The sequence below is a fragment of the Ranitomeya imitator genome, chromosome 2 (assembly GCF_032444005.1).
Source record: "Ranitomeya imitator isolate aRanImi1 chromosome 2, aRanImi1.pri, whole genome shotgun sequence".
In the NCBI taxonomy this organism is placed as follows: Eukaryota; Metazoa; Chordata; class Amphibia; order Anura; family Dendrobatidae; genus Ranitomeya; species Ranitomeya imitator.
Window position 1 is genome coordinate 297,668,752 of NC_091283.1, and position 22,072 is coordinate 297,690,823.

Consider the following 22,072-nt stretch of genomic DNA (forward strand, 5'->3'; position numbering starts at 1 on the left):
AATTACGTTTTTGTTTGGTCGCCACGACATTGCATTAAAATGCAAAAACAGGCGATCAAAAGTTTGTATCTGCACCAAAATGGTATCATTAAAAACATCAGCTCGGAGCACAAAAAGTAAACTCTCACCGATCTCGAGATCACGAAAAATGGAGACTCTACGGGGATCGGAAAATGTCACATATTATTTTTTATTTTTATTTTTTTTTAAAGTTTGGAATTTTTTTTTTCGCCATTTAGATAAAAAAGAACCTAGACATGCTTGGTGTCTATGAACTCATAATTGAGAATCATAATGGCAGGTCAGTTTTGGCATTTAGTGAACCTAGTAAAAAAGCCAAACAAAAAAACGGTGTGGGATTGCACTTTTTTTGCAGTTTCACCTTACTTGGAATTTTTTTCCCATTATCTAGCGTGTCGTTCAAAATTACAACTCATCCTGCAAGAAACAAGCCTCACATGGCCATATTGGTGGAAAAATAAAAAAGTTATAGCTCTGGGAAGAAGGGGAGCAAATAAACGAAAACGCAAAACCGAAAAAAAGCTTCGGGGGTTATGGGGTTAATAGCCTGGAAACCTTTGGCTATTGGCTCCTTCCCAGAATATTAACAATGGCTGATCGGCTCTCGGCTTTCCCTCTGCTGGTTATGAAAATTATGCAGGAACACACCCAAATTTTTTTTCACATTTAAAAAAAACCAGATACTGCATTTCATGCAGATTTCTGACAATTGCTTTTTTGTTACAGTATGTGTATGTGTGTGTGTGTGTATGTATGTATATATATATATACTAGCTATTGAACCCGTTCTACGCCCGGGTGGCGAGCATTTATATTGGTATATGGTCTCCATCATGTGCTGCTGCCATCCTGCGCCCGTTCTGTCATGTGCTGCTGCCATCCTGCGCCCGTTCTGTCATGTGCTGCTGCCATCCTGCGCCCGTTCTGTCATGTGCTGCTGCCATCCTGCGCCCGTTCTGTCATGTGCTGCTGCCATCCTGCGCCCGTTCTGTCATGTGCTGCTCCCATCCTGCTGCCATCCTGCGCCCGTTCTGTCATGTGCTGCTGCCATCCTGCGCCTGTTCTGTCATGTGCTGCTCCCATCCTGCTGCCATCCTGCGCCCGTTATGTCATGCGCTGCTGCCATCCTGCGCCCGTTCTGTCATGTGCTGCTGCCATCCTGCGCCCATTCTGTCATGTGCTGCTGCCATCCTGCGCCCGTTCTGTCATGCGCTGCTGCCATCCTGCGCCCGTTCTGTCATGTGCTGCTCCCATCCTGCTGCCATCCTGCGCCCATTCTGTCATGTGCTGCTGCCATCCTGCGCCCGTTCTGTCATGCGCTGCTGCCATCCTGCGCCCGTTCTGTCATGCGCTGCTGCCATCCTGCGCCCGTTCTGTCATGTGCTGCTGCCATCCTGCGCCCGTTCTGTCATGTGCTGCTCCCATCCTGCGCCACTATTGTATTATATGCCCCCGTATGCTGCTGCCATATAAAAAAAAAAAAAAATACCATACTCACCTGTCTTCCGGCTCCACTGCAGGTGTGTCTTCAAGAAAATGGAAAGAGCGGACTGCGCAGGCGCCGATTCCGGCAGCAGGAATCGGCGCCTGCGCAGTCCGCGCTCTCCGGCGCCATTTTCTTGAAGACACACCTGCAGTGGAGCCGGAGTGTGTCTTCAAGAAAATGGCGCCGGAAAGCGCGGACTGCGCAGGCGCCGATTCCGGCAGCAGGAATCGGCGCCTGCGCAGTCCACGCTTTCCGGCGCCATTTTCTTGAACACACACTCCGGCTCCTCTGCCTCTGACTGGACTCTGTCACAGCAGAGGAGCCGGAAGACGGAGCCGCACGCAGCGCTGGAACGGAGGACAGGTGAATATACTTACCCTCCCTCCTGGCGCGTCCACGGTGGAGATCGCGGTATGCGTTCAGTGCTTACGCATACCGCGATCTCCTGGGAGCGTCACTCTGTGGGGGCCAGACTGCGCCGGCGCTTGCGCCTGCGCAGTCTATAAAGGCTTCAGAGTGACGCCCCCAGCGTTATATTATAGATATGTATGTGTACATATATATATATATATATATATATATATATATATATATATATATATATATATATATATACACAGTGGGGCAAAAAAGTATTTAGTCAGTCAGCAATAGTGCAAGTTCCACCACTTAAAAAGATGAGAGGCGTAGGTAGACCTCAACTATGGGAGACAAACTGAGAAAAAAAAATCCAGAAAATCACATTGTCTGTTTTTTTAACATTTTATTTGCATATTATGGTGGAAAATAAGTATTTGGTCAGAAACAAAATTTCATCTCAATACTTTGTAATATATCCTTTATTGGCAATGACAGAGGTCAAACGTTTTCTGTAAGTCTTCACAAGGTTGCCACACACTGTTGTTGGTATGTTGGCCCATTCCTCCATGCAGATCTCCTCTAGAGCAGTGATGTTTTTGGCTTTTCGCTTGGCAACACGGACTTTCAACTCCCTCCAAAGGTTTTCTATAGGGTTGAGATCTGGAGACTGGCTAGGCCACTCCAGGACCTTGAAATGCTTCTTACGAAACCACTCCTTCGTTGCCCTGGCAGTGTGCTTTGGATCATTGTCATGTTGAAAGACCCAGCCATGTTTCATCTTCAATGCCCTTGCTGATGGAAGGAGGTTTGCACTCAAAATCTCACGATACATGGCCCCATTCATTCTTTCATGTACCCGGATCAGTCGTCCTGGCCCCTTTGCAGAGAAACAGCCCCAAAGCATGATGTTTCCACCACCATGCTTTACAGTAGGTATGGTGTTTGATGGATGCAACTCAGTATTCTTTTTCCTCCAAACACGACAAGTTGTGTTTCTACCAAACAGTTCCAGTTTGGTTTCATCAGACCATAGGACATTCTCCCAAAACTCCTCTGGATCATCCAAATGCTCTCTAGCAAACTTCAGACGGGCCCGGACATGTACTGGCTTAAGCAGTGGGACACGTCTGGCACTGCAGGATCTGAGTCCATGCTGGCGTAGTGTGTTACTTATGGTAGGCCTTGTTACATTGGTCCCAGCTCTCTGCAGTTCATTCACTAGGTCCCCCCGCGTGGTTCTGGGATTTTTGCTCACCGTTCTCGTGATCATTCTGACCCCACGGGGTGGGATTTTGCGTGGAGCCCCAGATCGAGGGAGATCATCAGTGGTCTTGTATGTCTTCCATTTTCTAATTATTGCTCCCACTGTTGATTTCTTCACTCCAAGCTGGTTGGCTATTGCAGATTCAGTCTTCCCAGCCTGTTGCAGGGCTACAATTTTGTTTCTGGTGTCCTTTGACAGCTCTTTGGTCTTCACCATAGTGGAGTTTGGAGTCAGACTGTTTGAGGGTGTGCATAGGTGTCTTTTTATACTGATAACAAGTTTAAACAGGTGCCATTACTACAGGTAATGGGTGGAGGAAAGAGGAGACTCTTAAAGAAGAAGTTACAGGTCTGTGAGAGCCAGAAATCTTGATTGTTTGTTTCTGACCAAATACTTATTTTCCACCATAATATGCAAATAAAATGTTAAAAAAACAGACAACGTGATTTTCTGGATTTTTTTTTCTCAGTTTGTCTCCCATAGTTGAGGTCTACCTATGATGTAAATTACAGACGCCTCTCATCTTTTTAAGTGGTGGAACTTGCACTATTGCTGACTGACTAAATACTTTTTTGCCCCACTGTATATATATATATATATATATATATATATATATATATATATATATATATATATATATATATATATATATATACAGTACAGACCAAAAGTTTGGACACACCTTCTTATTTAAAGATTTTTCTATATTTTCATGACTATGAAAATTGTACATTCACACTGAAGTCATCAAAATAATGAATTAACACATGTGGAATTATATACTTAACAAAAAAGTGTGAAACAACTGAAATTATGTCTTATATTCTAGGTTCTTCAAAGTAGCCACCTTTTGCTTTGATGACTGCTTTGCACACTCTTGGCATTCTCTTGATGAGCTTCAAGAGGTACAATGGTACCTCTTAGGGGCAATGGTACCCTTCAAGGCACCGATCTCCCTACACCTACAACAGATGGGAACATGGAGTATCGCCTCCATGTACTCCCTTCTGCATCCAGGCCCTTTCCGCTTTTAGTGCCGGACCAACAGCCCTGACCCGTTCTCATGGAGTTAACCCCCTTGGATGCCCAGAAGCACTTATGGTGTCCATGCGGCCCCCACTGCATCGCCACTGACTGAACAGCGGCGATGGAAGAAAGGCGAACGGTCCCTCTCCTCTTCTCTGTCAAAGGGGTGGTGGATGGAGGGCTGCTTGCACTGTTCAAGCTGCAGCTTCCACAGTCCAGGTCCTGCCCTGTGGCAGTTTCCATACCATGACGCACACTGCTGGTAAGTGTGGGCCCGGGATGAGGTCTCGGCGGCCATCTTTCCCCACCCGCTGCATATCCACACGTAAAGCCTGGTAACACACGGTGGCATTCTCCACGGTCACTCTGCAATTTAGACAGCAGACACTTTCAACAGGCCAGCTCCCTTCTTGTACAGCCTGCCTGTACCTCAACAGGAAGACCATTTACTCAGGGCCACAGGACCGGGGTAAGATCTGTGGGCTGTGCCATATACAACTCATTAGTCCTTCTCTGCAATAGTCACTGGGCCTTACAACTCCCTATTGGAGAATATCAGCAGGATCAGGGACATTCTGGGGTATATCTTGTCACTCTCTAAGACCTTAAAAAAGGCTAACAAAACACATACAGTGTTTTTCACATCTTGTATCGCCTACCAGTCTGCGTTACTACAGGGACAGAGAATGCCACTCTACAAGGCCTGTGATCCCGAGTGCGGATCCATAGCATGTCTCCCAGGTCCTCTCACTCCTCGGCATCCGTGTGCTCCGTTTCCTACTCCCCCTCACCCGGTGTTTGTAGTAACCAGGACTCTGAGTCCGATACCGATATGCCGCTTGACCTAGATTCTCCGGATTATCAGACAACGGTGAATAGTCTCATTGAGGCCGTCAATCAGACTTTGAAGATTGACCAGGACCCTAATTCTGTCCCAGATCATGAGGTGTCCTTCAAGAGGACCAAATGATCTCATAGGGTATATAGCCTAGCCAGCCATCATGAATTTCAGGACATAGTTCGGCGGCATAGGGAGTGACCGAACAAACGCTTCACAGGTCAAATGTGCTGAATCTCCTCCAGTTGACCCACTGGTATCGCTCCTGACCACCAAAACCCTCCTATCCTTGCCAGATGGTTCTTCCATTATAGATCCCATGGACCGTCAGAGAATCTTGCCCGTTCAGTTTTTGAAGCGTCGGGCTCGGCACTCTCTCTCCCTTTCGCTGCAATGTGAATAGCTAAAGCTATGTTCTCTTGGGCAGATACCCTGGCCAGAACCATTCAGGATAGTGACCTTCCCTTCCCTCTGAGGCAACGGATCTGGCAAACCAGATCTCCTTAGCTGGGGACTATTTGGTGCATGCTTCCGTGTACTCAGCTAACTGTGCCTCTCTTGCGGCTGCAAACACCATCTCCATTAGATCAGCATTGCGGCTCAGAGAATGGCAAGCGGACTCTGCCTCTAAAAAATCCCTAACATCTCTACCTTTCCAGAGTGGTCGTTATCTCGGATGCCACAGGAGGAAAAAGTAAATTCATCCCACAGCAGATGCGTTTCCGATCCTTTTCGCAGCAATCCCATTTGGTCCAAAACAGCTACCTCTTCCAGTTCAGGGCACTCCTCCCGTGGAGACAGGGGTCCCCAGGCTTCCTACAAGTCCAACCAGTCGTGGAATAATCGTCCCAAACAATCCAGATATAGATTCTCGGCGCAATGACTCGTGGCATTACCCCGGTCTACACCAGCAGAGTAGGCGGCCGTCTACTATTTTGCCATACCTGGCTCTCCATCGTTCATGACGAATAGGTCAGGGACCTGGTGTCTTCCGGTTACAAAATAGAATTTTCTTCCCACCCTCAAAGCACGGTTCTTCCCCTCTCGTCCCCCCAAAACAGAGGCTCAGGCACGGTCCTTCTACCAAGCCAACGATTCGCTATGCCAAAAGGGAGTAATTATTCCAGTCCCAGAAAATTAGAGGTTTGAGGAATTCTACTCAAACTGATTTGTGGTTCCGAAGAAGGGCAGGTCGGTGCAGCCCATTCTGGACCTGAAGCTCCTAAACAAGTTTGTCAAGGTCCAGCGCTTCAGGATGGAATCCCTCCCTTCTTACATCAGTTGGATGGAGAAGGGGGAGTTCCTATCATCCATCGACATCCAGGATGCTTACCTGCACATCCCAATTTGATTTTTCTTTCCTCCCTCACCAAAGGGAGGAAAGCGCTCGCCGTCCGCGAAGAACATTTCTAGTTTACAGCTTTGCCCTTTGGCCTCATCACCGCTCCCAGAGTGTTCATGAAGGTCATGGCTGCCGTTGTGGTCATTCTACCGTACGTAGACAACCTCCTAGTCAAGGGTCCGTCTTTCCAAGCATGCGTGAATTGTGTCCGTATCACTTCGGACACACTTTCTCGCCTGGATTGGCTGATAAACTTAGACAAATCGTCCCCGTACCAGATTTCATTTTTAGGAATGATCCTGGCCAAACCTCCTACTCCTCGATTCCCTCATACATGGCTCATGTTTAAGTGATAAATTTACTGTAGTAAAATGGTAACATCAGGCTTTTAATCTTTATTATGATACAATAATCAAGCCATTTAGATAGAACATAAAATATATTTATTGGAATACAACTTTAGAACAAAAAACTTTGCATATGTACAATTTATTATACACTCTGCAGTAAGTGGAAAAACAGTTTTCAACAAAAACGTACTGAATAGCATTTGTGCAGTTTATGAATTTGTTCTGAGAGATCGTATCGCCTCCATCAGATCCTCCTTTATAGATGACCTCAAATGTGACCTAATTATTTTAAGATTAGAGAACAACCTCTCTACACTAACTTGGGTTTGTGGCAAAGCAGTAACCACATGGGCAACATCTCTAACAATGTCTGCTGCAATCCCCATTAGGAAATTGCTAATGCCATCCAGTGCACATCTTGCCACATGTATGCAGTCCTTGAGCAGCCGGTCGAGGGTGCATACTGCTGTGCGAGATGTGAGCACGTTGTGCATTTGGAAGCCCAGATTCTGGATCTAAATGTGCAGCTGGCAACACTGAGATCCATTGACAATATGGAAAGGAGTCTTCTGCTCACTGAGCAGATGCTCAATGGGATAGATGAAGGGGGGGATGGTAGGATGGGGCCACAGGACAATGGAATAGCAAGCTGCGTGACAGTTAGAAAGCGGGGTAGAGGGAAGGGTGCCAGGGAGGCTAGTCCTGATCTGGCACATTCCAATAAGTTTTCTAAGTTGGCAGATGAGGAGGGTGCCAGTACAGGAGTAGCACTGCTGCAGCCAGGCATGTCCTCTGAAAGCCGGAGGAGTGACTGCTCCAGTAAGAGGGGAAATAGGAGAGCAGGGCAGGCCAGACAGGTGCTGGTAGTGGGGGACTCAATTATTAGGGGAACAGATAAGGCAATCTGTCACAAAGACAGGGATCGTCGAACCATGTGCGGCCTACCTGGCGCTCGAGTCCGACACATCGCTGATCGGGTGGACAGATTACTGGGAGGGGCTGGTGAGGACCCAGCGGTCATGGTGCACATTGGCACAAATGACAAAGTTAGAGGTAGGTGGAAGGTCCTTAAAGATGATTTCAGGGAATTAGGCTGCAAGCTGAAAGCAAGGACCTCCAACGTGGTATTTTCCGAAATACTGCCTGTACCATGTGCCACGCAAGAGAGGCAATGGGAGATTAGGGAGGTTAATAAGTGGCTCAAGAATTGGTGTAGGAAGGAGGGGTTTGGGTTCCTGCAGAACTGGGCCGACTTCTCAGTTGGCTACAGGCTCTACGCTAGGGACGGGCTGCACCTCAATGGGGAAGGTGTTGTGAATTCTGCTCTTGGGCTCCCTCCTGTGGTTATGAGTGGTAGTGCTGCTGTCTGTGGATTGCAGCATCTATCAGGTGTGTTCACTTTTTGCAATTTGGACTCAGCTATTTAATCCTGCTTGATTCTTTAGTCAGTGCCAGTTGTCCATTGTTTTTGGAGGATTCACATCCCTCTCTGGTCTCTCCTGTTTGCTGTGCTTTTCTACAAAGATAAGTCCTGGTTTTGTTTCTGCTGTACACATGCTGTGGGCCTTATTGTTCTGTGCTTTTCATGTATGGTCTTGTCCAGTGTTGTCTGTGTTAGGATTCCTTCAGCCTTGCTGGAATCTCTGGAGATGCAGATGCAGATATACCCTCCATGTCTTTAGTCAGATGTGGAGTTTTTGTATTTTCTGTGGTGGATATTCTCTAGTGTTTTAATACTGAACGCATAGTACTCTGTCCTATACTTCCTATTTAGCTAGTATGGCCTCCTCTGCTAAATTCTGATTTCAGTCTGCGTATGTCATTTCCCTCTCCTCTCACAGCCAATATTTGTGGGGGGCTGTCTTTCCTTTGGGGATTTTCTCTGAGGCAAGATAGAAACGGAAAACTATCTTTAGGGGTATTTAGTCCTCAGGCTGTGTCGAGGTGTCTAGGGAGCGTTAGGTACATCCCACGGCTACATCTAGTTGTGTTGTTAAGTTCAGGGTCTGCGTTCAGTACAGGTACCACCTTCTCCAGAGTACGTCTCATGCTGCTCCTAGGCCACCAGATCATAACAGGAAGGTGCCGCTGTGCTGGGGGAGAAAATGGCTAGAAGGTTGGAGGAGTGTTTAAACTAGGGATTGGGTGGGAGGGTATTCATTTTATAGGAGGAGAAGATAGTGCAGATAGAGACCTGGGCACAAATAAGGAAGTTGGGGGTGGCAGTGGCATGGGGGGTGGGGCTAGAACAGTTAATAATTTAAGAAAGAATAGAGGTACAGAGAGGAACATCCAGTGCATGTATACTAATGCCAGAAGCCTCACCAACAAAATGGACGAATTAGAACTAATGTTGTTGGAGCATAATTATGACATGGTGGGGATATCTGAAACCTGGCTGGACGAGAGCCATGACTGGGCTGTTAACTTGCAGGGCTATAGTCTGTTCAGAAATGACCGAACGGGTAAGCGAGGGGGAGGTGTGTGTCTATATGTAAAATCGTCTTTAAAACCCATCCTGCGTGATAATATAGGTGAATCTAATGAAAATGTAGAGTCCCTGTGGGTGGAGATAAGGCGAGGGGGAAAAATAATAAATTACTGATAGCGGTTTGTTATAAGTCTCCAAAAATAATGGAAGCATTGGAGAATATCCTCATAAAGTAAATAGATGAAGCTGCGACTCAAGGAGAAGTCATTATTATGGGGGCTTCAACTACCCTGAAATAGATTGGGGAACAGAAACCTGCAGTTCCAGCAAAGGTAATCGGTTTTTGGCAACTATGAGAACAATTACCTTTCACAACTGGTTCAGGACCCAACAAGAAGGGGGGCACTGCTAGACCTAATATTAACCAACAAGCCAGACCGCATATCAAATATAAGGGTTGGGGTCACTTGGGGAATAGTGATCGCAAAATAATACGGTTTTATGTATTCTTTAATAAGATGTGTATTAGAGGGGTTACAAGGACACTAAACTTCAGGAGGGCAAATTTCCAACAGATGAGAGAGGATCTTGGTGCAATTAACTGGGACGATATCCTGAGACCTAAAAATACACAAAAAAATGGGAAACGTTTATCATCCTGGATAGGGCCTGTGCACAATATATACCGTATGGGAATAAACATACTAGAAATAGGAGGAAACCAATATGGCTAAATAGAGCTGTAAGGGGCGCAATAAGTGACAAAAAGAAAGCATTTAGAGAATTAAAGGAAGTAGGTAGTGATAAGGCATTAAATAAATACATAAAATTAAATAAATTCTGTAAAAAGCAAATCAAGGCAGCAAAAATTGAGACAGAGAGACTCATTGCCAGAGAGAGGAAAAATAATCCCAAAATATTCTTTAACTACGTAAATAGTAAGATACTAAAAAATGATAGTGTTGGCCCCCTTAAAAATAGTCTGGGTGAAATGGTGGATGAGGATGAGGAAAAAGCCAATATGCTAAATGACTTTTTTTCATCAGTATTTACACAAGAAAATCCCATGGCAGACACAATAACTAGTGATAAAAATTCCCCATTAAATGTCACCTGCTTAACCCAGCAGGAAGTACAGCGGCGTCTAAAAATCACTAAAATTGACAAATCTCTGGGCCCGAATGGGATACACCCCTGAGTACTGCAGGAATGAAGTACAGTCATTGATAGACCATTATTTTTAATCTTTAAAGAGTCCATAATAACAGGGTCTGTACCACAGGACTGGCGTATAGCAAATGCGGTGCCAATATTCAAAAAGGGGACAAAAACTGAACTCAGAAATTATAGGCCAGTAAGCTTAACCTCTACTGTGGGTAAAATCCTGGAGGGCATTCTAAGGGATGCTATACTGGAGTATCTGAAGAGGAATAACCTCATGACCCAGTATCAGCACGGGTTTACTAGGGACCGTTCATGTCAGACTAATCTGATCAGCTTCTATGAAGAGGTAAGTTCCGGACTGGACCAAGGGAACCCAGTGGACGTAGTGTATATGGACTTCTCAAAAGCTTTTGATACGGTGCCACACAAAAGGTTGATACATAAAATGAGAATAACGGGGATAGGGGAAAATATGTGTAAGTGGGTTAAGAGCTGGCTCAGGGATAGGAAACAAAGGGTGGTTATTAATGGAGCACACTCGGACTGGGTCACGGTTAGCAGTGGGGGTACCACAGGGGTCAGTATTGGGCCCTCTTCTTTTTAACATATTTATTAATGACCTTGTAGGGGGCATACAGAGCAGAATTTCAATATTTGCAGATGACCCTAAACTCTGCAGGGTAATCAATACAGAGGGGGACAATTTTATATTACAGGATGATTTATGTAAACTAGAAGCTTGGGCTGATAAATGGAAAATGAGCTTTAATGGGGATAAATGTAAGGTCATGCACTTGGGTACAAGTAATAAGATGTATAACTATGTGCTTAATTCTAAAACTCTGGGCAAAACTGTTAATGAAAAAGACCTGGGTGTTTGGGTGGATGACAAACTCCTATTCAGTGGCCAGTGTCAGGCAGCTGCTACAAAGGCAAATAAAATAATGGGATGCATTAAAAGAGCCATAGATGCTCATGAGGAGAACATAATTTTACCTCTATACAATTCACTAGTTCGACCACACTAAGAATACTATGCACAGTTCTGGTCTCCGGTGTATAAGAAAGACATAGCTAAACTAGAGCGGGTGCAGAGAAGAGCGACCAAGGTTATTAGAGGACTGGGGGGTCTGCAATACCAAGATAGGTTATTACACTTGGGGCTATTTAGTTTGGAAAAACGAAGACTAAGGGGTGATCTTATTTTAATGTATAAATATATGAGGGGACAGTACAAAGACCTTTCTGATGATCTTTTTAATCATAGACCTGAGACAGGGACAAGGGGCATCCTCTACGTCTGGAGTAAGGAAGGTTTAAGCATAATAACAGACGCGGGTTCTTTACTGTAAGAGCAGTGAGACTATGGAACTCTGCCGTATGATGTTGTAGTGAGTGATTCATTACTTAAATTTAAGAGGGGATACCTTTCTGGAAAAGTATAATGTTACAGGGTATATATACTTTATTCCTTAATCCAGGGAACTAGTCTGATTGCCATATGTGGAGTCGGGAAGGAATTTTTTTCCCCAAAGTGGAGCTTACTATTTGCCATATGGTTTTTTTTTTTGCCTTCCTCTGGATCAGCATGTTAGGGCATGTTGGGTTAGGCTATGGGTTGAACTACATGGACTTAGTCTTCCTTCAACCTTAATAACTATGTTACTATGTAATGTCAGTGTGTAAAGGAATTGCCTCATGCACAGTTTTGATGAACGATTGAACTTTTCTACGTCTTTGAGAGCAAGTGAAAAATTTTGCTGAAATATGGTCAATCTGTTTTCTATGGGAGTGGAAACTTTTTCCATGCAACAACGCTTTGCCTGCTCCATGTCGTCCAAATACTTGTCGAAATCAAACTTCTTATCTGATGAGGATGAAGGTATGGCAGCATCAGCACTGGCAGGGCCCGAGTCCTCTTTGCTCTTGGCCGTCCTGTAGCCCACTCATCCTAACTGCTACCTCAATCAAAGCTTCTTTTCTTTTAGTAAGATGTTGATCATCCAACAATATACTCGGGTCCACATACACAGCTGCCAGAAGAATTTTATTTTCTAATAGCAGTGTCTCCGTTTCATTGAAGCAGCAATGCCATCTGCGAATAAACCTCCTCTTTGGGACAGGCAAAACAACAAGTTCTTCCACTCCTTAATAAAAATGCCGGGAGTTAAATCCACAGCTTGTAACTTTGTAAACACTGTAAATGGGTGATGAAGCAATTCCTTCAATTCAGCCACCTGTGTCCATTGGCCTTCATGTAGTGTTACCTGAAAGTTGGCCATATCTACAAGGAAGGGTTTCAGCTCAAGCAATCGCTCAATCATTAACCCCTTTCTGCCAGCTGACGGAATAGTACGTCAGCTGGCAGATCCCCTGCTTTGAGGTGGGCTCTGGCGGTGAGCCCACCTCAAAGCCGCGACATGTCAGCTGTTTTGTACAGCTGACATGTGCGCGCAATGAGCGCGAGCGGAATCGCGATCCGCCCGCGCTCATTAACTAGTTAAATGCCACCGTCAAGCGCTGACAGCGGCATTTAACTAGCGCTCCCAGCCGCGCGGCCGGAAGTGCTCGCAATGCTGACCCCTGTCACATGATCGGGGGTCAGCAGTGCATCGCCATAACAACCAGAGGTCTCCTTGAGACGTCTATGGTTATTGATGGCCGATTGCTTTGAGCGCCACCCTGTGGTCGGCGTTCAAAGCAACCCTGCATTTCTGCTACATAGAGGTGATCTGTACTTCACCTCTATGTAGCAGAGCCGATCGAGTTATGCATGCTTCTAGCCTCCCATGGAGGCTATTGAAGCATGCTAAAATTTAAAAAAAAAAGTGATTAAAAATATAAAAAAAATAAATATATAAAAGTTCAAATCACCCCCCTTTCGCCCCAATCAAAATAAAACAATAAAAAAAAAATCAAACATACACATATTTGGTATCGCCGCGTTCAGAATCGCCCGATCTATCAATAAAAACAAAGGATTAACCTGACCGCTAAATGACGTAGCGAGAAAAAAAATCAAAACGCCAAAATTACGTTTTTTTGGTCGCCGTGACATTGCATTAAAATGCAATAACGGGCGATCAAAAGAACGTATCTACACCAAAATGGTATCATTAAAAACGCCAGCTCGGCACGCAAAATATAAGCCCTCACCTGACCCCAGATCGCGAAAATTGGAGACGCTACGGGTATCGGAAAATCGCGCAATTTTTTTTTTTTTTTTTTTTTTAGCAAAATTTGGAAATTTTTTTCACCACTTAGATAAAAAATAACCTAGACATGTTTGGTGTCTATGAACTCATAATGACCTGGAGAATCATAATGGCAGGTTAGTTTTAGCATTTAGTGAACCTAGCAAAAAAGCCAAACAAAAAACAAGTGTGAGATTGCACTTTTTTTGCAATTTCATCACACTTGGAATTTTTTTCCCGTTTTCTGTTACATGCCATGGTAAAATCAATGGTATCGTTCAAAAGTACATCTCGTCCCGCAAAAAATAAGCCCTCACATGGCCATATTGAAGGAAAAATAAAAAAGTTATGGCTCTGGGAAGGAGGGGAGCAAAAAACGAAAATGAAAAAGCGGAAACAGCTCCGGGGGTGAAGGGGTTAAATAGGTGCTGCCCCACCAAGTAGCTTGATCCACAATTGCCCCTTTTCTAGCAAGTCTCTTCAAGATGGAATCAATTTTAAGGGTTCTGGCAGTAAAAGCCAATTTCCTCACTTTGCTAATCAGAAGTTCCAGCATGTCCCTCTTGCAAGCTATCTCTTATTGCCAGCTGCAGCATGTGCACAACACAGCGCATGTGATGAATAGGAAAGAGGTGTGAAGCAGCTTGAACAAGATCATCTAATTGTAAAGAATCATTTTGCTGTTCTTCTGTAGTAATATCTGTGCTGAATCACATTCCAGAACAAAAAACACACACAAGTATACTGTATATGTCCTCATCGATCATGTTAATTTATTTCCGAATTTGAGATGTTAGAAAACATTTTTTCCCCTTATATTCTATGTATAGTGTATGTAAGTCATCAGAGCAGCTAATTTCTCCAAACATGAGCTAAAGGGGAAAAACAAACTAAAACATCAAGCATACAGAGACTACATATAATGAACTATTGATTTATGCACAGTTTATTGAAAGTTTAGATATGCTTTAGGAAGTACTTACCTCTTTAATCCTGCTTTCCTGTTCACTCAAGAAATTCTGAGATGAATGTAGGCTTTCCTTCCCTGTGTGTTTATTTTTCCCCTTATCTGTAGAGGAGGAGCTTCATTACTTATCATGAACATAAACTGCAGCACAGATTAATCTCAGCTAAAAGTCTAGACCTTAGATCAGGAATAGGACAGACATTTATAGGACATTTCATAACTTTCCCAAATTCTTATGAGAAAAAAATATTCCCCACAAACTGCATTGAACCACTGTATCCAATTTATTATATATTTTAGGAGTCGGAGTTGGACCATTTTATACCAACTCCAACTCCACCAAAATGGTCTCCGACTCCAGCTCCACAGCCCTGCTGGACACTTCCCGAGGATTGGAGATTCTCCCTTGAGACAAGGTCTTAGGCCTTTAGCAGGGAGCCTGGGCACTTTGTCACCCACGTCCTCACTCCATCTGATTCTGCATGGGGGTTCTGGGCAAGATGGTAGCAGCGATAGAAGCTGTTCCTTTCACCCAGTTGCATCTTTGGCCTCTACAGCATGCACTTCTAGCAGCCTGGTACAGGAACCCATTTTTTCTCTCTCTCGACTGGCTATGGTGCTTGTCCCCGTGGGTCAAGCAGGCACTCAGGTCGTCGATGTTATGGTCCTCCCTCCCCCAAGGGGAAATCTTTGCTTCAGGTCCAATGGCTGATGGTCACCACCGACGCCAGTCTTCTGGGCTGGGGGGCTGCCTTTCGGCATCACACTGTCCAGAGACGCTGGTCTCCTTGGGAGGCACTTGTCTCGATCAAGATTCTGGACATCTGGGTGATTCGGTTCTCCTTGCGACGGTTCCATCACCTCCTAGCGGGTCGCCCCACCCACCAACAATCGGACAACGCCACAGCTGTGGCATATATCAACCATCAGGAGGGCACCCGCAGCAGGGTGGTAATGTGCAAGGTGAAGCACATTCTCCATTGGGCAGTTCACATCCCGGGTGTGGAAAACTGGGCAGCAGACTTCCTCAGCCACCAGGGTCTCACTTCGGGGGAGTGGTTACTGCATCCGGAGGTCTTCACGCAGGTTTGTCATCGCTGGGGGACTTCAGACGTCGCTCTGATGGCATCAAGACAACACCAAGGTGCCCGAGTTCATAGCTTGGTCCCTGGATCCAGAGGCAATTGGGGCGGATGCACTAGTCCTTCTGAGGCATCAGTTCTGTCTTCCTTACGTGTTCCCCCCCCACTTCCTTTGCTCCCGAGAGTCATCAGGAAGTTAGACGGAAGGAATTCCAGTGATCCTAGTCGCTCCGGACTGACCGCGCCGGGCGTGGTAAGCGGAGTTGGTGCAACTAGTCATCGACGGTTGCCTTGTGACTTCTGGATGGACCAGATTTACTCTCCCAGGGCCCGATTTGCCACCAGAACTCAGGGGCCCTGTGCTTAACTGCATGGCCGTTGAATCCTGGGTCCTAACCCAAGGTGGGTTTTCCTGAAAAGTGGTTTCCAGCATGATTAGTGCTCGGAAACCTACATCCGTGCGCATTTATCACCGTACCTGGAGATAATTTTTTGCATAGTGCAGGGACCGCGGTCGTTTTCCTCTCGCTTTCTCCATTCCGGCCATTCTGGAATTTCTTCATGCTGGTCTGAACTCAGGCCTGGTGCTTAGTTTCCTCAAAGGTCATATTTCTGCCCTATCTGTTTTGTTCCAGCGCAGGATCACTTCCAAACTGCAGGTGAAGACTTTGATTCAGGGGGTCTCACATTTGGTACACCCCTATAGAATGCCTTTGGATCCCTGGGACCTTAACCTGGTTCTGGATGTTCTACAGAGGTCTCTCTCACCCACCTTTCATGGAAGGTAGCCTTTCTTGTCGCAGGGACGTCAATCAGGCGGGTATTGGAGTTAGCCGCCCTATCCTGTCGAGCGTCTTTTCTAATTTTTCACCAGGACAAGTTAGCTCTCAGGCCGTCTCTCTTTCTTGGCCGAGATCTCTTCCTTTCACATTTAATGAGGACATTGTCCTGCCCTCGTTTTGCCCGACACAAATACACCGTTTTGAGAAGGCTCTTCACATTCTGGATCTGGTGAGGTATGTCTCACGGACGGTGTCCTTCCGTAAGGAAGGTACTCGCCGCCTCTAAATCCCCAATAACCAGGTGGATCCACTTGGCTATTCAAGAGTCTTACCATGTCAGAAACTGGCCTATCCCAGCGGGGATTAAGGCACACTCAACTCATTTTGTGGGGGGCCTCCTGGACCATTTCACACCAGGCGTCGGCAGAACAGGTTTGCAAGCCTATGACTTAGTCCAGTCTGCACAACTTCTCCAAGCACTACAACATTCACACTCCACAGACCTCAGCAGATGAGAGCCATGGTAGACGAATCTTGCAGGCAGTGGTAAAGCATCTCTTTGGCGGCTGGTGAGTGAAGTTTGGTCTTTCCTGTTGGTTTACCCACCCAGGGACTGTTTTAGGATGTCACATGGTCCTATGTTCCCAAATGAGGTGATGGAGAAACTGGGATTTTTGTGTACTCACCGTAAAATCCTTTTCTCCGAGCCACTCATTGAGGGACACCGCACCCACCAACAGCCTTAGTATGCTTTTTGGTTTGACGTTGGTATACTTTAATATATTGTTTTCCTACTGCATTGTCACAGAACTGGTTCGGCTGGAGCCAGTGGGTGTGGTGTATACTGCAGAGGAGGAGCTAATTTTTTTGTGTCTTAGTGTCAACCTCCTAGTGGTAGCAGCATAACACCCGTGGTCCTGTGTCCCCCAATGAGTGGCTCAGAGAAAAGGACTTTAAAGTGAGTGCACAAAAATCCCTGTTTTTAATGACAGTTTAACCCCTTTCTGACATCAGACGTACTATCCTGTCAAGGTGACTTGGGCCCGTATGACCATCGACGGGATAGTACATCATACGCGATCAGCCGCGCTCACGGTGGGAGCGCAGCCGGGTGTCAGCTGATTATCACAGCTGACATCCGGCACTATGTGCCAGGAGCAGTCATGAACCGCTCCTGGCACATTTACCCCTGGAAAACAGCAATCAAACATGATCGCAGCGTTCCGGTGGCATAGGGAAGCATCGCACAAGGAGGGCATGTTTCCCTGAGACCCTCAGAACAACGCAATGCGATCGCGTTGTTCCGAGGGTCTCATCCTGTCTCCTCCCTGCAGGCCCCCAAATCCAAGATGGCCGCGGGGTTCTTCCGGGTCCTGCAGGAGGCGGCTTCTCAGTTCCTGCTGAGAGCAGGCGCTGAGAAGCCTCCTGCACTGCCTGTCAGATCACTGATCTGACACAGTGCTCTCCAAACGCAACATGGCATCCCATCTCAATTCCAGCCAATTTTGCATTGAAAAGTCAAACGGCACTCCTTCCCTGCCGAGCTCTGCCATGCACCCAAACAGTGGTTTACCCCCACATATGGGGTATGAGCGTACTCAGGAAAAATTGCACAAGAACTTTTGGGATCCAATTTCTTCTGTTACCCTTGGGAAAATAAAAAATTGGGAGTGAAAAAATCATTTTTGTGAAAAAAATGATTTTTTTTTATATTTACGGCTCTACATTATAAACTCCTGTGCAGCACTTGGGGGTTCAAAGTGCTCACCACACATCAAGATAAGTTCCTTAGGGGGTCTGCGTTCCAAAATGGTGTCACTTGTGGGTGGTTTCCACTGTTTAGGCACATCAGGCGCTCTCCAATCGCGACATGACATCCCATCTCACTTCCAATCAAATTTGCATGGAAAAGTCAAACTTCGCTCCCTCCCTGCGCTCAAAGTGGTTTACCCCCACATATGGAGTATCGGCATACTCAGGACAAATTGTCAAACAACTTTTAGGGTTCAATTTCTCCTGTTACCCTTGGTAAAATAAAACAAATTGGATCTGAAGTAAATTTTTTGTGAAAAAAAAATTAAATGTTTGTTTATTTTTTTTTAAACATTCCAAAAAATTCCTGTGAAGCACGTGAAGGGTTAATAAACTTCTTGAGTGTGTTTTTGAGCACCTTGAAGGGTGCGGTTTTTAGAATGGTGTCACTTTTTGGTATGTTCTATCATATAGTTACTTCAAATGTAATATGGTCCCTAAAAAAAAATGGTGTTGTAAAAATGAGAAATCGCTGGTCAAATTTTAACCCTTATAACTTCCTAACAAAAAAAATGTGGTTCCAAAATTGTGCTGATGTAAAATAGACATGTGGGAAATGTTACTTATTATGTATTTTGTATGATAGATATGTGTGAGTTAAGGGCATGAAAATTCAAAAGTTGGAAAATTGCTAAATTTTCAAAATGTTCGCCAAATTTCCGTTTTTTAAACAAATAAATGCAAGTCATATCAAAGAAATTTTACCAGTCATGAAGTACAATATGTCACGAGAAAACGGTGTCAGAATCACCAGGATCTGTTGAAGCGTTCCAGAGTTATAACCTCATAAAGGGACAGTGGTCATAATTGTAAAAATTGGCCCGGTCATTAACGTGCAGACCACCCTCGGGGGTAAAGGAGTTAAGTAAAAATGTTTAAAAATATTAATTTTGAGGATATTTCATTGAAAAATAATTGGTTTTAATCTTAGCAGATTGCTGTACCAGGAGATCAGAGGGGCAGCTGACATCTTCAGTTTTTAAATCAGATGATCTTGAGATCAAACAGGATACAATTGAAGTGAATGTCATTACGCCAGATATACCACCATCCCTTCACAGCAAAGATCTGTCATCTGACCCTTTGAAACAGCTCCTGTCTTCTGACTCATTACTGACTACGAAGGAAAATCAAAGTCACAAAATAAGCATTGAAAAACGAACTGCTCCTAAATCAACGAAGCTGTTTTCACCTTCAGGATATGGAAAAAACTTTCCCCTTGAAAAGTCTTTTCTTAAACCTCAAACAATTCACACAGCAGAGAACAGATTTTCTTATTCAAAGTATCGGAAATGTTTTAACCAGAAATCAAATTTGCTTAAACAGCAGAAAACTTACACAGGGGAGCAGCCTTTTTCCTGTTCAGAATGTGGGAAATGTTTTAACTATAAATCACATTTTGTTATACACCAAAGAACTCACACAGGGGAGAAGCCTTTTTCCTGTTCAGAATGTGGGAAATGTTTTAACTATAAATCACATCTTCTTATACACCAACGAATTCACACAGGGGAGAAGCCTTTTTCCTGTTCAGAATGTGGGAAATGTTATAACTATAAATCACTTTTTGTTACACACCAAAGAACTCACACAGGGGAGAAGCCTTTTTCCTGTTCAGAATGTGGGAAATGTTTTAACTATAAATCACATTTTGTTACACACCAAAGAACTCACACAGGGGAGAAGCCTTTTTCCTGTTCAGAGTGTGGGAAATGTTTTAACCAGAAATCAGATTTGCTTAAGCATCAGAGAATTCACACAGGGGAGAAGCCTTTTTCCTGTTCAGAATGTGGGAAATGTTTTAACCAGAAATCACAGCTTGTTATACACCAAAGAACTCACACAGGGGAGCAGCCTTTTTCCTGTTCAGAATGTGGGAAAAGTTTTAACCAGAAATCACATCTTGTTATACACCAACGAACTCACACAGGGGAGAAGCTTTTTTCCTGTTCAGAATGTGGGAAATGTTTTAACCAGAAATCACGGCTTGTTAGACACCAAAGAACTCACACAGGGGAGCAGCCTTTTTCCTGTTCAGAATGTGGGAAATGTTTTAACCAGAAATCACATCTTGTTATACACCAACGAACTCACACAGGGGAGAAGCTTTTTTCCTGTTCAGAATGTGGGAAATGTTTTAACCAGAAATCACGGCTTGTTATACACCAAAGAACTCACACAGGGGAGCAGCCTCTTTAATGTTCAGAATGTGGGAAATGTTTCAACCAGAAATCGCATCTTGTTTTACACCAACGAATTCACACAGGGGAGAAGTTTTTTTATGTTCAGAATGTGGGAAATGTTTTAGCCAGAAATTACATCTTGATCACCACCAGAGAACCCACACAGGGGAGAATCTTTTATCATGATCTTAATGTGGGAAATGTTTTAAACGCAAATGGTATTTTCTTTAAAGGGGTTGTCATCATGTTTGGCCTTGTTAAAATAAAAAAAATCATATTTGCATTCCGTGCCAGTGCTGTTCCAGTGGTATCATCACTCGCTTTCCGGGGGCTCATATGAGGTTGTTGATCACACGAGCCCTGTGCCCAATCAGCTCCAACTTCAATGTCCCCGCCCTCAGACGTATTGAACATCAACAGGAAGCCAGGGCTGTGACTTCTCTTTGACTTCCTCTTATTGTTTCATTTGTCTGAAGGTGAGAACAGTGAAGCCACCACTAATTGGACGCAGGGCTCATATGACATAACAACCTGAGCCCCAGAAATGCAAATGCTGACACCACTAGAGCCACGCCAGCATGGGAGGTTTATAGAAGTGTTTTTATTTTACCATGACCAAACAAGAGCAATGAGAAGTCAAAATCCCACACAGAGGAGAATACATTAGCATACCTAGAGTGTGAAAAATGAATTACTGGAAAATAGTATTTTGTTGACCATCAAAACCATAACCATATACGTTATTGACAAATTGTACAAAAACATATAACAGACAGACATATAATTGAATGAGAAAGTGAAATTACTTTAGAACTTACCATATTTCTTGGACTATAAGAATATTTCCTGGACTATAAGATACCCTTTTTTATTAGATCATTTTTATTAAGAACATTACACAATAAAGTTTTTACAAAGAGAAATCAGTAGAACAAAGACATTTTGCTATTTTCAATGTTACATTACATCCTTATATGTTATTGTTATAAATAAAATACAATAAAGTCGTCATATCCTTCCAAGGATTCAATTTATTTTCATTCAAACTAATACAACCCCCATCCCCGATAACACTCCAGAGAAATCCTTCTTCATATTATTTTTTGTGATATGTATACTATCTACCATTCAATTATCATAATTAGTTTGCATGTGTACTGGCCCTGCTTATATCATTTAACCGGGATTAATCATACCACAAATGTTTCTGAAGCCAGAAATTGCCATATGTTATCTCTCAGGAGTACTCCAGATGGCAGGCCTGGAACATTCAACCAGGATCCCCAGATGTTGTCAAATTTGCAACCAAATAATATTGTTTTGCTTATTTATTTATTAACTAATTAATTGTCAGTGGTTGAGCGTCTGGCCAACGTTGTGCAATAAGTTTGCGTGCTTGATAAAATGTGTGCGAAAGACCTACATCCATCGGGAAATCAAAACTTCCGTAATAAACTTCACATCTGCTTCCTATTTTAATGTAGCTGTCAGGAGATGTCTCCCATGTGAAACTGTGAGAGTTTCTGATGTTTGAAATTAATCCGGTCATGTATTTTGCCTCTGCTATTGAGTCTAGTAAAAAATGTTTCCATATATCCGGTGCCGCAGTGCTAAACTGAGTTAGATATGCATGCCTAAGTTGTAGGTATCGAAAGAGGAGCCTGTGAGGCCATCAAACTCTTGTAGTTTGTTAAATCTTTTAAGTGTTCCATTTTCTACTAACTGATCTAAAGTTCCAATTCCCCTTCATTCCCAACCTCTGAGACCAGT

The 22,072-nt window shown here is 44.2% G+C and overlaps 1 protein-coding gene across 1 annotated transcript in view; it reads left to right on the plus strand.

Annotated features, from left to right (window-relative positions):
- The window catches only part of LOC138666443 (zinc finger protein 300-like), a 57,350-nt gene extending 36,030 nt beyond the window's left edge, over positions 1-21,320 (plus strand). Inside the window, exon 10 of the mRNA XM_069754666.1 lies at positions 19,054-21,320. Within this exon, the coding sequence (XP_069610767.1) occupies positions 19,054-20,318 (1,265 nt within the window). The 3' untranslated portion in view covers positions 20,319-21,320. The remainder of the gene's footprint in view (positions 1-19,053) is intronic.
- The last annotated feature ends 752 nt before the right edge of the window (positions 21,321-22,072 follow it).